The 15,096-nt window shown below is 45.9% G+C and overlaps 1 protein-coding gene across 3 annotated transcripts in view; it reads right to left on the bottom strand.

Annotated features, from left to right (window-relative positions):
• Positions 1 to 12,776, bottom strand: part of mgaa (MAX dimerization protein MGA a) — a 31,083-nt gene extending 18,307 nt beyond the window's left edge. For all 3 annotated transcript variants that reach the window (XM_026151252.1, XM_026151254.1, XM_026151253.1), the window contains exons 1-2: positions 11,395 to 12,776; positions 1,691 to 2,781 (exon numbers count right to left, since the gene is read on the bottom strand). In XM_026151252.1, the coding sequence (XP_026007037.1) occupies positions 1,691 to 2,721 (1,031 nt within the window). In that variant the 5' untranslated portion in view covers positions 2,722 to 2,781; positions 11,395 to 12,776. The remainder of the gene's footprint in view (positions 1 to 1,690; positions 2,782 to 11,394) is intronic.
• Between the last annotated feature and the right edge of the window lie 2,320 nt (positions 12,777 to 15,096).

Genomic DNA, 15,096 nt, shown 5'->3' with positions numbered 1-15,096 from the left:
GTTTCTTCTTTTTTTAAGCATTTAAAAATCCCTTAATAATCTTATTTTCATGGTTTTATTCACTTTTACTCATGCAGAACGGTTCTCCAGGGAATAGAAGAACCGCAAACTGACCCGCGACCTCAGCCTTTATGATTCTCCTGCAGTGTAACGATGTCACAAACATCTCCTTCAACTTCAGTTTTGAATGCACCAAACAACCACCATCATGGAGGCTGTGACACGTCTGATTTGCCGTTAACCGCTGTGTTAGCTGATTGGCTGATGGTGAAGAGGAGAACTCGACATCAAGAGGACAGAACCTGCCAGGTAGTCTCTGAGTTCCTTGGCTGGAACACGGACAAAGATGTGGTTAGCACCTGGTTGCAGACCTAGATCTACAACCAGGTCTGCAGGTCACACAGCAACTCAAGTTTGCAGATAAATGTTCAGTCATTTATCCAGGGGAAGAATTCCAGGGAGAGCTCGGTTCTAGATGTCCTAACAATCATTGCATTGAGTTTTTCCTTTCCAGTCACCTTTCTCACTCACTGTGTGTCAACAGGCCTCTCTGCATTGAATCATATCTGTTATTAATCTCTGTCTCTCTTCCACAGCATGTCTTTATCCTGTCTTCCTTCTCTCACCCCAACCAATCACAGCAGATGGCCCCGCCCCTCCCTGAGCCTGGTTCTGCCAGAGGTTTCTTCCTGTTCAAAGGGAGTTTTTCCTTCCCACTGTCGCCAAAGTGCTTGCTCATAGGGGGTCATGTGATTGTTGGGTTTTTGTCTGCATGTATTATTGTAGGATCTACTGTACAATATATAGCACCTTGAGGCGACTGCTGTTGTGATTTGGTGCTGTATAAATAAAATTGAATTGAATTAACAGATATTCAGTCATGTGTGACTGCTTCTATGATACCCACAGACTGCCAGGAGCAAAACAAACCAAAAACCATCCCATAATTCAGACGCTAAAGTACTGGGTGCGAACACCTGCTGGGCTTCACGAACCAGAGCTGAACATTTACAGCAAGTAACTGGGACCATCACAGACTGCTTTGTGTTGTCGTTATGGAACAGATAAAAAAATAAGTGTGTTCAAGGTAAGACACTAAAGATCAGGAAACGGTGTGTAACGCCTTCCTGAATATTCTGATGGACAATCAGAACAAGACGCCCTTGGTTCGGTGGGGAACCAAAGACCCTCAAAATTCAAACGTTGCCCCAAAACTGCTCCCATTGAAGAACTTTTACTTTCTAGTTTCTCTGGAACTCTGGCCCTTTTAGTTCTAAACAAGTACAGCATCTCTCCACCAATTTAAAATCTCTGCAAACAGTTTTTGAGTTTTCAGCAGGAAGGTGGAGATCCATCAAACATTTATTCATGTCACCATCGATTTGTAGTTTGTGCATGAAACTAAAGCTTGATGTGTAGCTCACACAGGTGGCTGAGGTGGACAGCAGCAGTTGGGCTGGTGGTGGGTTTCTCAGAGGTAATCCACTCTCTCCACTACCTAACAGACCCACCCCAGCTGCTGTGGCACACAGAGATATTTCTCTGGAGGTGCTCGTCAGTGGAAGAACGATTACGACACACCGACGGTTAACATGAGCCTAAACACAGGAAGTCCGCTGGCTGACTGGAAACACGTCTTTCTTACACACCTGATACTCAGTACAGAGAAACTAAAGAATCAAAGTCTTACCCCAAAATCTGCCCGGGGGGCATGGCAGCAGGCGGATCTCTGTTTGTAGTGGAACTGTCTTTGAGGTCTCCGGGCACTGAAGGTTTGGACTCCACTGATTTGGAGGCTCGAGGTTTGTGGCTTGCCAGCAAAGACCTCAGGCTCTCCTTCACAGGAAACTGCTCAGCAAATCCTCCTTGTTTATGGAACGGATCCCCAGAGTTCGCTTTCAGTTTTCCTCCCCATGAACCAGACCCGTCCTCCTTCAGTCCCTTAGTGAACGGGTTGTAGTTGACCTTCAGCTGAACAAACCGAGCGTTCTGATAGGCTGTGACCGCCATGAATTCAGTCTGGGGGAATGAGAAGGTAATGACACCGGGATCACTCAGTTTTATGTCTTTAGCAGCTTTGTCTGTCTGGACCACGTGCAGTCGCGGTAGGTAGCGGTGCATCGGATGCAGAATAGTGTTCCCGTCTCGGTCTGAGATGTTGTTTGTGAGCTTCATCCTGTAAAAGGACACCGGACTCTGCATCCAGTGTTGGCCCGTCGCCGGGGACTCTAGATGAGCAAAAGGCTGACTCTTTGCATGCCGTGTTCCTTTACCATCAGCTTGCCAGTTCTTGCCGGTCCATCTATAGTGACTGTTGTCTAATGGCTGGACGTCCATCATCAGAGTGTACCTCCTGGATGGCTGCAGGCCGGAGATGCGGAAGCGGCAGTAGGGGAACATCCTGCTGCCTTGTTCGGTCAGAATCATCTCTGTTCCACATCTGAAGAACACGTTCCACATGCTGTGGTTCTCCAGGGTCACTGTGATGCCCCCGCAGGTGTTCTCCGGTGGCAGAGTGTCCGACTGAGGCTTTTCGCTGGCGGGATGTTTCTGCTCAGTGCCCCTCCTGACAGCCTGCTCCACCCCGCCTTCGCTCGCCTTCCCGGGTTTCGGGGTGACGCACCATGACAAAGGGGGGCTGCTGGCAGCGGTTGCTGTTGCAGGGGTGGTCGCCCTTTCCTGATGGAACACCATGTTTTTCTGCTTCTTCTTAGAAGCCATGAACAGGTCCAACGAGGATCCTGGAGTTTATTCATCTGCACGACAGGTCAGGACAGCATCCTGAAAACAAGAAGCACAGAGTCAATAACAGCTGCACAAGATGCTCAAACAGAGTCCGGTGATGTGTTAAAACATCATCCGATGGTTTCGTTAATGCCCGAATTCTCCACACAGAACCACAGGATGCACCTGGATCACAAAGCTGAGCTGTCAGGACCGTGAGCCCTGGAGAGGATATCAAAGACCCCCTCACACAGACTTTAGCTCCTGAGGACCCGGCCTTCGCGGTCTACGTGGGCCGGGTCCTTAGAAGGTCAGGTAGGCCGGAAGTAAAGGGCTGTGAAATTGGACGGTCTAGGCTTCAGATTTACGTCACCGCTGTCTTTGTGGAGTTTAATAAACTCGGCCGTCTGCTCCTTGCTGTCTAAAATATAACAGGACGCTGGAGTAAACTCGACCATCTCACACTTCTGTTTAATCCGTTTTCTGTTTGACGTTTATTCAACTGTGTGAAAACCAGAACTTAATCTCAGCCAAACCGATTTACTCAGGAACACATAAAACACTGAAAAAAGCCCAACAATAACATTAAGTTATCTGAGTGACGTATATACAGTGTTGGGTAACTTACTTTTGAAAGAACTATGTTACTTCGTTACTTTCAAAGTAACTATGTTACTTCGTTACTTTGGTTTTACTCAGAATTCTACGGTGGCCCTGAGAGGCCAAACGGACTGCAACTTCAGAAAACACTTGCAAAAGAAAAACGCTGCAAAAAGAAAAACGCTGCAAAAGCACACACAACACAACGGAAATGTTTCTGAGGAGACAATAACCGGACGGACCAGTTGCACAAACCAAAACATGTATGTATGGCTGTATCCCAATTCAGGGTCTGCAGCCTTAACAGTCCTCAAGGGCCGCGTACTTAAAGACCGCTGAGGCCGGAAGTGCGAGGCTTGTGAAATGGGACGGTCTAGCCTCCGTTGCGCTGCCCAGGTCGCCTAGCAACCATGATACTAACAGCTGGAAACGTTTCATACAGCTTTGTTTGACAGAAATGAAGGAGAACAAAATGTTTTATTGTTCGTTCATGTTTTATGACATCACTTTGATTAGTTGAGTATCTGAGGCTGAGACCACAGGACTGTAAAACATGATAGTTGGGCTTCATTCCTGTGCTGAACAGTCATTTCAAGATTAGTTAGTAAATAACAATTAGCTGATGTTGTTCATGAGACTAAAATCATCTCACTGTGGTAATGTATATACAATATGGCCAATATTATAGTTATTGTCAGATTATTATGATAATAATAATAATGGATTGGATTTATATAGCGCTTTTCAAGGCACCCAAAGCGCTTTACAATGCCACTATTCATTCACTCTCACATTCACACGCTGGTGGAGGCAAGCTACGGTTGTAGCCACAGCTGCCCTGGGGCAGACTGACAGAAGCGAGGCTGCCATATCGCGCCATCGGCCCCTCTGGCCAACACCAGTAGGCAAGTAGGGTAAAATGTCTTGCCCAAGGACACAACGACCAGGACAGAGAGCCCGGGGATCGAACCGGCGACCTTCCGGTTACAGATACGCTTCCCAACCCCCTGAGCCCGGTCGATACATTACAGCAGTGAACATGAACTCTGTGCCAAATACTGAGCTTCAGTAAAGATTCAAGTTGCAGCTATTTATATTTCCTATCACCTTAAATCTTCACTCAAAGACACTCAAGTATCTTTGACAGTGTCTCTATAGATGTATTATACAGTGGGGCAAAAAAGTATTTAGTCAGCCACCGATTGTGCAAGTTCCCCCACTTAAAATGATGACAGAGGTCAGTAATTTGCACCAGAGGTACACTTCAACTGTGAGAGACAGAATGTGAAAAAAAAAAAAAATCCATGAATTCACATGGTAGGATTTGTAAAGAATTCATTCGTAAATCAGGGTGGAAAATAAGTATTTGGTCACCTCAAACAAGGAAAATCTCTGGCTCTCACAGACCTGTAACGTCTTCTGTAAGAAGCTTTTCTGTCCCCCACTCGTTACCTGTATGAATGGCACCTGTTTGAACTCATCTGTATAAAAGACACCTGTCCACAGCCTCAAACAGTCAGACTCCAAACTCCGCCATGGCCAAGACCAAAGAGCTTTTGAAGGACACCAGGAAAAGTATTGTAGACCTGCACCAGACTGGGAAGAGTGAATCTACAATAGGCAAGCAGCTTGGTGTGAAAAAATCAACTGTGGGAGCAATCATCAGAAAATGGAAGACATACAAGACCACTGATAATCTCCCTCGATCTGGGGCTCCACACAAGATCTCATCCCGTGGGGTCAAAATGATCATGAGAACGGTGAGCAAAGATCCCAGAACCACACGGGGGGACCTGGTGAATGACCTGCAGAGAGCTGGGACCAAAGTAACAAAGGTCACCATCAGTAACACACTACAACGGCAGGGAATCAAATCCCGCAGTGCCAGACGTGTTCCGCTGCTGAAGCCAGTGCATGTCCAGGCCCGTCTGAAGTTTGCCAGAGAGCACATGGATGATACAGCAGAGGATTGGGAGAATGTCATGTGGTCAGATGAAACCAAAGTAAAACTTTTTGGTATAAACTCAACTCGTCGTGTTTGGAGGAAGAAGAATACTGAGTTGCATCCCAAGAACACCATACCTACTGTGAAGCATGGGGGTGGAAACATCATGCTATGGGGCTGTTTTTCTGCCAAGGGGACAGGACGACTGATCCGTCTTAAGGACAGAATGAATGGGGCCATGTATCGTGAGATTTCGAGCCAAAACCTCCTTCCATCAGTGAGAACTTTGAAGATGAAACGAGGCTGGGTCTTCCAACATGACAATGATCCAAAACACACCGCCCGGGCAACAAAGGAGTGGCTCCGTAAGAAGCATTTGAAAGTCCTGGAGTGGCCTAGCCAGTCTCCAGACCTCAACCCCATAGAAAATCTGTGGCGGGAGTTGAAAGTCCGTGTTGCTCGGCGACAGCCCCAAAACATCACTGCTCTCGAGAAGATCTGCATGGAGGAATGGGCCAAAATACCAGCTACTGTGTGTGCAAACCTGGTAAAGACCTATAGTAAACGTTTGACCTCTGTTATTGCCAACAAAGGTTATGTTACAAAGTATTGAGTTGTATTTTTGTTATTGACCAAATACTTATTTTCCACCCTGATTACGAATAAATTCTTTACAAATCCTACCATGTGGATTCATGGATTTTTTTTTCACATTCTGTCTCTCACAGTTGAAGTGTACCTCTGGTGCAAATTACTGACCTCTGTCATCATTTTAGGTGGGGGAACTTGCACAATCGGTGGCTGACTAAATACTTTTTTGCCCCACTGTATATAAGAGACAAATGTCGTTCCTTCAGTATGCTGGCATTACTAAATTTGGCTCAATGCTTACATACATGTGTAAAAAGCAAGTGTACGAGCTGTGATAACTGTGTCTGATAGAATGAAGAGTAGACTGATGTATGAAATATTCCTTTATTGGGTGAGAAAATCAGACCATGTCATAACTGCTTTAAGTCATACAGAATAGATATCAGAGCCTTAAACAGGCTGACTTCTGCTAAATGGGTCAAACTGGGCAGAAAGTCTACAAACACATAACATCCTTATAGAATATGATGTAACACTATAGATCAACTTAGCTCAGAATATATAAAGCATATAAACAATTACAGCAATATAATGCAACACACACAGCAGTGCTACTAATCCAAAATACTCAAAGCTTCATAGAACTGAAACAAACATTTATTTTTAGCTCCATTCTGCTGCTGATACATACTTTAGGTTTCTGAATATAAAACTTGTTGCTGCCTTTCATAGTGTGTAACTTGAAGGCCCTGAGTACTTTCTCCCACACTGAAAACACTGGAATGACAAAATTATTTGAACATTACCTAATAAGACTGATTCAGGACAGACAATTAGTTATTCTAAACTTTCCTAGCAGTCCTTCAATAACAGGGAACAGTCTGTCTATTCTCTCCATCTGTCAGCTGCTGCTGGCTCTTCCTCCTCCTCTTCCTCACACACTGCTGAGTTTGTCCTGGTGTATCATCAGGGGTGCAAAGCCTCACAGCTGATGAGCAGCAGTGGGTCCCTCAGTCTGTCCTCACTCTGGACACTTGCAGTTGTCACACATGGAAATCAAATGTGTGATAAGCTGCAGGATTCAAACACAAGTGTAACTTATAAACACATGTTCATACTTTTATTCCACAATCAGAGAGAAAGAAACAGAGAGAGTGCAGGACAGACAGACAGACAGGTGACAGTCTCAGGTGTACACACTGCTACAAAACAGCACCAGAGAAGGAGGATTTAGTGTTTGTGTTATTACGAAACAAGAAGAGTTCCCAGATGGTGCAGTGGACACATGTGTGACTCCTGTGATTAAAGCATCTTTCTTTCAGCTTAACGAGTGAACCGTCAGCTCGTTAAAACACATGTTAAAGTCCGTTTGGCTCGACACCACCGAACAGAGGCAGCAATATAACATAGCTAACATTAACAGTGCAGTGAATCCTGCTTGTGCCGTGATATTCAGGACTGCAAACCGAGCAGCATCACTGACTTTTAGCTTGTTGTGTTTGTGGATATATGACTGACTTTAATTATCCACAAAATCATCACATTCTCTGTAAGAGATATATATATATATAGAGAGCGAGAGAGAGAGAGCTACAGGATTTCAAACAAAGTAAACGCTGAAAATACAAACATCACTAATGTCACATAACTTTGCCGACATGTGGCCAACAGTAATGTTTTAATGTTCTTCATTATTAAACATTTGCACATAAATAAGTGACATGATATTTACTACTTACTTTTGAAAGTTTACTCTTCGGCTGCTCCGCTTCCACTTCTTTGAAGTGTCTCCCAGTCCCAGTGCACTTGTTAGCATTTTTTGGTTCGTGCAACTGGTCCGTCCGGTTATTGTCTCCCCAGAAACATTTCCGTTGTGTTGTGTGTGCTTTTTGCAGCGTTTTTCTTTTTGCAGCATTTTCTTTTTGCAGCATTTTTCTTTTTGCAAGTGTTTTCTGAAGTTGCGGTCCGTTTGGCCTCTCAGGGCCACCGTAGAATTCTCTTATTAATGTGTTGCTTCCAGCAAGGATGCCAGTGTTCTAGCTTGCTTACATGTTAGCACTATCCTGCCACACTGCACTGTGCCACCTAATGGCAGTGTGAGTGCAAGTTAATGATGAAATTAATGAAACTAAATTAGAAATTAACGATGTTTGTTTTATGTGTCACTTTTTTTTCCTGTCTGTTTTAATCTATTTCTATTGTTTCAACCCTCTACAAATGCAAACACGTCATTTTGGGGTTGATGCAGCAGTGTTATAAATCTAATCTAATCTATCACTAGGAAGAAGCAGTGGATCCTAAAACAAACAACTGGACCGTCGTCGACTGACGCCATGATTCTAGCTAGATTCTAGACTGCAGATGAGCTGCATATGTGTTTAGTAGTAATTTGTTTTTGTAGAGGGTTAGCAAAACAACCATGTTTGAGGGTGTCACCCTGGCGCTAACCAAAACGCTATTTAGTCGAGTGTGACATCATTCCCAGGTCCGTGTTCCGATTTCCGAGGTCAGTCGAACGCAACACAAGTAGTAACGAGTAACGACCCCATCTAAATCCCAGTAACAATAAATGCTTTACTGATTTTGGCATAATAACTAGTTACCGTGCTCATTACCGCAATAATAACGTAGTTACTGTAACGCATTAGTCCCTACACTGTTTATATATCATGTTTAACCTGAGTAGCGAAAGACCGCGGGGGTCTGAAAACGATGTGCGGGGAGTACACTGTTTTCGAGGCTCGGACCTCTCGGCTAGCTATCGAGCTGGTGGGTAATAGACGTCTGCTTATTCCTGCGTCTTCTGGGATCTTACAAAGCTTCAAACGAGGTGTCGACGATTTTGATCGTCGATGTAATCTTGACAAGTTGACTAATCGTGGCAGCCCTAATTCAGACCGTTAAGTTCAATACTGGTTACTGACCAGTTACTTAACAGAGCAGGCACCAATGAAAATATCAGACAAGCACCATCATCTCTGTGCATGTGTATTGCCAGTTTGCTGATAGGGGAATCGTTTCTCTGTTATTTTTATTCTTTCCTCTGCTGCACAGATTAAACAGGCCTTTATTTCTTGTTGTAAATCAGCAAACACTGACCTCAGTAACACGATCACCACTGAATCTTTAGACGCAAACATGGTTTTCTTATCCATCGTATGCTTCATATACACCAGAGTCTGTTAAAGCTTTTGGGTGGAGGCAGGCCCTTGCAGCGGAGACCTCTGTAAGCTTAGCTAGCGATCACACGGGGAGAGAGCGGCAGCGACCAGACATCACGGGAAAGACGTTTTTTAAGTTCAATAACTAGATGATTTTTAACTGATGAACAACAGAAACGAAACAAAATCACAGATTCTGCTATAAAAACACAACAAGACATGGTGGACATTATGGTGAATCAATAGCTGTGCATAAATATGTTTCTATATACATTCATTTTAAAAGTGCGTGTTTCAGTTTGGGTTCCACGCTGAATCAGGAACGTGACACAAAATCATGTCCCGTCATCACAAAGGACACGACAAGAAGCCAGAGCGGGCTGAGCTTCAACCTCACAAAAAATACTCTGGACTGGGGCTGGGCTATCTCATACCGTTCACGGTAATACGGTGTAATTTTGGGCAACGATAGGAAAACGAAATATCGCGATAGAATATGTGTAAAACGCGCATGCGCAGTGCCTTTGTTTACATACGCACATGGCGGCAATGCAGAATGAGAAGAGCGAAAGCGGATCATTGAATGAAACAGATGAACCAGAACTGGTTTGTAAAAATGCTGCAGCTTCACTGGTGTGGAACTGGTTTAGTTTTCGTCCGTCAGATACACAACAAAGCACTATTTTCGGTAGAGCATGCTAGCGGGCCGTCGTTATTACCGTGTTGTTTGGAAAATACGGCACACTTAAAATCAATCCTTTGATTTTTCTGAAAGTTGACAGTGCCCCTTATAATCCCGTGTGCCTTATGTATGAACTCTGGTTGCGTTTACTGACCTTGAAACAATTTTATGTACACGGCGCTCGAAAATCTGTCAAAGGACTTTGCTGAGCTACGAAGCCGCACCGCTGTACCGCGGAGTGATACGTACTGTGCTTCAACATAATATTACCGTATTGTGTGTGTATAACCTCTTTTTAAGTTTTGTGAATATTATACATGGTTATGCTGAGGATATGTCGGTCAGTTTCCACTGGAAATGCCTTTTGGTTAAACTGTCAGCAACGAATTTGCATTTGCACTGTTACATTTTTATATAACTTTATTGCATATAAAAAACAGCTGCTTGTTTAAGTGAAAATACATTGATGGGGGTTTTGCACTAATAAAATTGTGGAGTTGTAAAGCATTTTGTCTCGTGTCAATTATATCGTCAGTTATATCGTTATCGCAAATTTTCAAATGTATATCGTGATAACTATTTTTGGTCATATCACCCTGCTCTACTCTGGACGAACATTTACTGAAACATTTTGTGTTATCATTGCTGAAACTGACATCCTGATTGCAATCACGTTAGCCTGAAAGTGCTAGCTGATAATGCCTACCGCCACGTCACATCCAAATACAGTCAGGTATGGTCACAGGGTGTGTGATGTCATGTTGCAGGATGTTTACCTGACACAGGTGTAACCTGCTGACGACCTACTAAATTGAATTTCATTGTGCTAACCACATAAGATGTATAACAGTCATAATGAGTGAATAACGAATTCTGGTGAGCTAGCCAGTGCTAGCACTCGCAGTCATGTGTGGTCAAAAATGTCAGACTGCAGGCTTCGTAACAGGTAACTGTGCTATCTTAAGTCTCATATACTTTAGCACTGTAGTGTTCACGCTAACTGGGCAGGTTAGCTGCTATCTGCTAACATGTTAGCATTGCAGCTATTATGCCACCTGAAGAAAACAGAAGTCTTGACAGGATTGCATACTAAGGTGTGCTTTCTGCAGGTGTTACAATGAAGTCCAAGTAGTCAGTTTTTAACAAGTAACGCAGACTCTTACAGGAAGCTCTAAAACACAGCCACATCAAGCCCTGGGTAGCAGCAGGAGGTCTGAGGGACACTGAGGAGGTCTCTGGGCGCTGGAGCTGCTGACTTTAGTTTAACTCACCCGTGAACGTGGCAGAGCTGAGGTCAGAGCATCTCAGAAACATTCAGGGCGCAGACACTGTGCAGCCTGCTAGCTCTGTGCTACTTTCCCGCCCTAACCCCACACTAAAAACTACAAACTGAGGCCCTCGGCCTTGTTCCGCCCCTAACCATGACCCATCTGCCCTCACCTGGCCTCCTGGATATAAACACATCCGCAGGAGCCGCGTGCTAACCTGCCCTTTAAACTGCACGTGCTCACAGACACCCGAGGTTCCGGTGAAGCAGCGCGCGGACGCGGAGGTTCGGTCTCGGTTCCGCTGGGCTCGTTGTGCTCCGTGCCGCCCTCAGAGAGCAGCTAGCCGCAGGCCTCACCGAGCTCACCGTGGCTGCCGTCACCCCGAAGCTCGGCCACGCGCTCCGGTACCGACGCAATCGTTACCTTGTGTTCGCCCCCGCGCGCCCGGCGCTTCCGAGGGGCTCCGTGGATCCGTTGTTCGGGTTCGGTGGTCGGCCTGGCCGCGGAGAGTCTTTAATGGTGGGAGGCAAACAACAGCGCACGCGGCGTCCTCCGCAGTCACGTCACCTCCGCCAGTACTGCGCAGCCTCCGCCGCCATCTTGGGGCCGCAACCTGGCTGTGACGGCAGGAATCCCCGTGAGCACCGGCCGTCGGAGACCCGTGAGCGACCGCGGGACTCGAACGTGCCTTCCGAGAACACAAAGATGACTCCGGTGAGACCCCGCGGCGCGGCTTGATCCCAGGCGGCCAGCCCGCCGCCTCCCGGGGCTCCGTGCCGTCGGTTCGACCCGGACTCGGGCCGCGGGCTTGGGGCGAGCTGACTCTGTTTAGTCACACTCCGAAGCGGAACCGAGCCACAGCACGGGAACCACAGCTGCCGCCACACTACTCACGTGACCACAGCTGGATCATTCAGCCCGCACTGATACTGCGCGTTCCTGTGTCTGTGTGCGCGCTTTATTTTGTGCGTACGGGGTTCACCAGGTGCCTCGTTAGCTCACGGCTAACACTAAGTTAGCCAGGTGTGGCTGCCGCCCACCCGGCACGTTATAAATGCACTCATTTATAACACTCACAGGTAAGTCACGTGACACAGCTCGTGAATAAGTAATCTATTACAATAAAACATTTAGTGCAGGTAACAGTGTGTCCAGTGTTTAATAGGAGTCCTCTGATTACTTTGTCTCTCTGTTTTAAGCACAAGTGTGTGCCTCTGACCTCAGTGTCACCTGCATACCTGCCCCCGGGCTTCTGCAGTTTAACATAACGTTGTTATGAAGAATGAAAGTACAGGCGTGGTGATCAGGTGTGTGTGAGAGCTCTGCACGGTCGGACTTGCAGCCTGGAGGAGGAGGAGGGTGAAGCTTCATGGACATAGTGAAGGACTCAGCGGGCTGTGGTTAACTGTAAAGGGTGGAGGCTTTTATAAGGTGTAGATGCAGAGGGCTTCACACGCGGAGCCTGATGAAGATAACAGGAAATTCAGAATTTTTGGATTCACGCGTTCAGCAGCAGGTTTCCTGGTTTGATCCCAGGAGGGATCGTTTCAGTCTGGAGCAGCAGCGAGCGGTGAGTGAGGATTATTTTAGTGTTGCCGAGTCGCATGTGTGTTCAGTGACGGTGCGCGCTTTGGGATACGAGTACAAGTGCAGCGATCTGATTGGTCAGATCTGTTTATTCACAGCCAAAAAAATCCAAATGTTGAGCTTCATCAAAATTTTGCGTCCTGTGAAATCTCGCGGTCTGTGTGGGCGCGTTAAGAACAGGTAAAAAGAAAAACACTCGTGTGTGTGTGTGTGTGTGTGTGTGTGTGTGTGTGTGTGTGTGTATAGAATTTTATTCTCAGGTTTCTGCAGCATCTCCGTGTGATGGCGCAGGTACGAGTACAGGTGTGCTCTGAAACTCTGGAGACCTTTGAGCACAAAATATCTGGAAACCACAGCTGCGAAGACAGACTGTAAAACACCTGGATAAACAATCACCATGGAGTGTGACAGGTAGCTGGAACCAGAACCTCCACAATGTTAGTGTTTGTCCTGGGGAAATGCGCCTGTCAGGTAAACTCAGCTCACACTTTCTACCTGGAGTTCAAACATTGGCCGGTAAACACCTGACACCTCGTTTAAACATCTCTCAGCCTGATTGGAGGAAACCGTGAGGTCAGGACAGCGCTTAAGTCTGCACGGGAACAGCAGTGAGGTTTCTCCAGAGTCTGCTCCCTGACGCTCCCCACGACAAGCCACTCTGGGCGTCGGCCTTTGGTCACATGTTGGCGTTTTAAAGAAGAAACTCTGCGTTTACCTGAGGAAAACTGAGATTTAACCTCGTCGATGGTGCGCACAGCTATCTGCTACTTTTTTGCTGCGTTATTCTTTCTTTTTTGACCAACATTTCTGCACAGGTAGGGTTGTATTGCCTTGAGCAGGTATTTTAGTATTTTTGATCTTCTAGTTTAGCCAAACTTCACCTGCAGCTCAAACGTCCCTGGTGGCAGGTGAGGCTTCAGCTTCTGCAGCAGTGATCAATAACAGTCATTGACAGGTGATCAGGTCCACGTGGAAACATGCAGAGGGTCAGTCTGAGAACAAGCGTGTCTATGAAAGTGTGAAATATCCAGCTTCTGTCCCAGCGCTGAACACCTCCCAAAACCTCCATCCTGATCCTCTCCACAGGTCTGTGCGGCCTCCTCCTGTCCTGTGGCGCCTCCTCCTGTCCTGTGGCGGCGCCTCCTGTCCTGTGGCGCCGCCTCCTGTGGCACCACCTCCTGTGCGGCCTCCTCCACACCGTCTGTTTCTGTGTGAAGTCTGAAGAACCACAGCGAACTGGGATTAACGCTGTAATCAGCTGATCATCGTGGAGTTTCCGATGTTAACCAAACTGACTAATCGCAGCGCTGTGATGTCATCAGTACACCAGATCCTCATATTTAAGAAACCATGAAGGTTCATCTCTTGCTGTGATGTCACAGCTGTCATCACAGCGACCTGATTGGTCAGTTTATGGTTTGTGTCGTTGTGTCTTCAGGTCTGTCGGCACGCTCAGCTGCTCCTTCAGAGTTAAGCCGCTTTTTTTTTTTCTCTTTTGTGTAGTAAACCAACATAGTTTTGCTGTTGTGAATTAGAGTTAAGGTATTCCTCCCAACTCTGGCACTATAAAGACAAGACATAGCAATGTTACACTTAAGACATAGCATTAGGGACTGCTTTGGCCTTCCTTATAACCCTAGCCACCATCCTTATTATCCCAGTTAGCATAGTCACAGTCGTTAGTATAGACAGAGAAACAGAGAGCAACTTCTGGAGCTGAAAAGAAATGCATTGCCACTTAAGACTGGCTCCAGAAGATGGCCAGCTCTATAGACTAAAGGACTAAACTGCACAGATTTAGGGCAGATATAAGCATGTTTGCACTGTAGTATGATCAATAGGTCGAATTTAGGTATAAATTCACCCTTTAAGTTAACCCATTAAATTATCTTAATGATATTTCAGTTCATGTTAACACTGATTAGCAGATAGTTATACCTGTGTTAAACCCATAGTGTCTGTTTATACAACCTGCTACCTAAGCAAATTCACACTAGCTGCTAAGTTAGCGCTCTACTTTGTTGCATGAATATTAGATTTTACAACAAAAAACAAAATTCTACATTCAAAACAGGATAATGTATAAGTGAGTAGAATTAGCCTTTATATACATTAAATCCAAATCCAAAATCAGAACATAGTATAGCTTTGGCCATAGAGTTAAGCCGCTCTTGTTTGCATCACAACCGACGTAAACAATGAACAAACCAGCAGTGAAACGTCCAATCACAGCACAGAACCACGACCCGTCTCAGAGACTTGGGATCGCTGTCTTAACCAATGGGCGGGGCCTAAGTGCCGCACTTGATGCTGAAGCTCAGTGTGACGGTCTTCATGTGTTTTCCCGTTTATTCACACGGTTCGTTTCTCACCGACCTGCAGGAACGTTCTGCTTCCATCAGAGCGCCGCCTGGAGACCAGGCGCAGGTGGAGCAGTGTGGTGTTCTCTAAATGTCATGTTAAACAAAAGCAACACGGTCCTCCAATCAGCTAATAGGAAGCAGCTCCACCCTGATGATATCATAACTCATGTTCAGA

The sequence above is a fragment of the Astatotilapia calliptera genome, chromosome 19 (genome assembly GCF_900246225.1).
Source record: "Astatotilapia calliptera chromosome 19, fAstCal1.2, whole genome shotgun sequence".
In the NCBI taxonomy this organism is placed as follows: domain Eukaryota; kingdom Metazoa; phylum Chordata; class Actinopteri; order Cichliformes; family Cichlidae; genus Astatotilapia; species Astatotilapia calliptera.
This window is presented reverse-complemented; position numbering and strand designations above follow the sequence as displayed.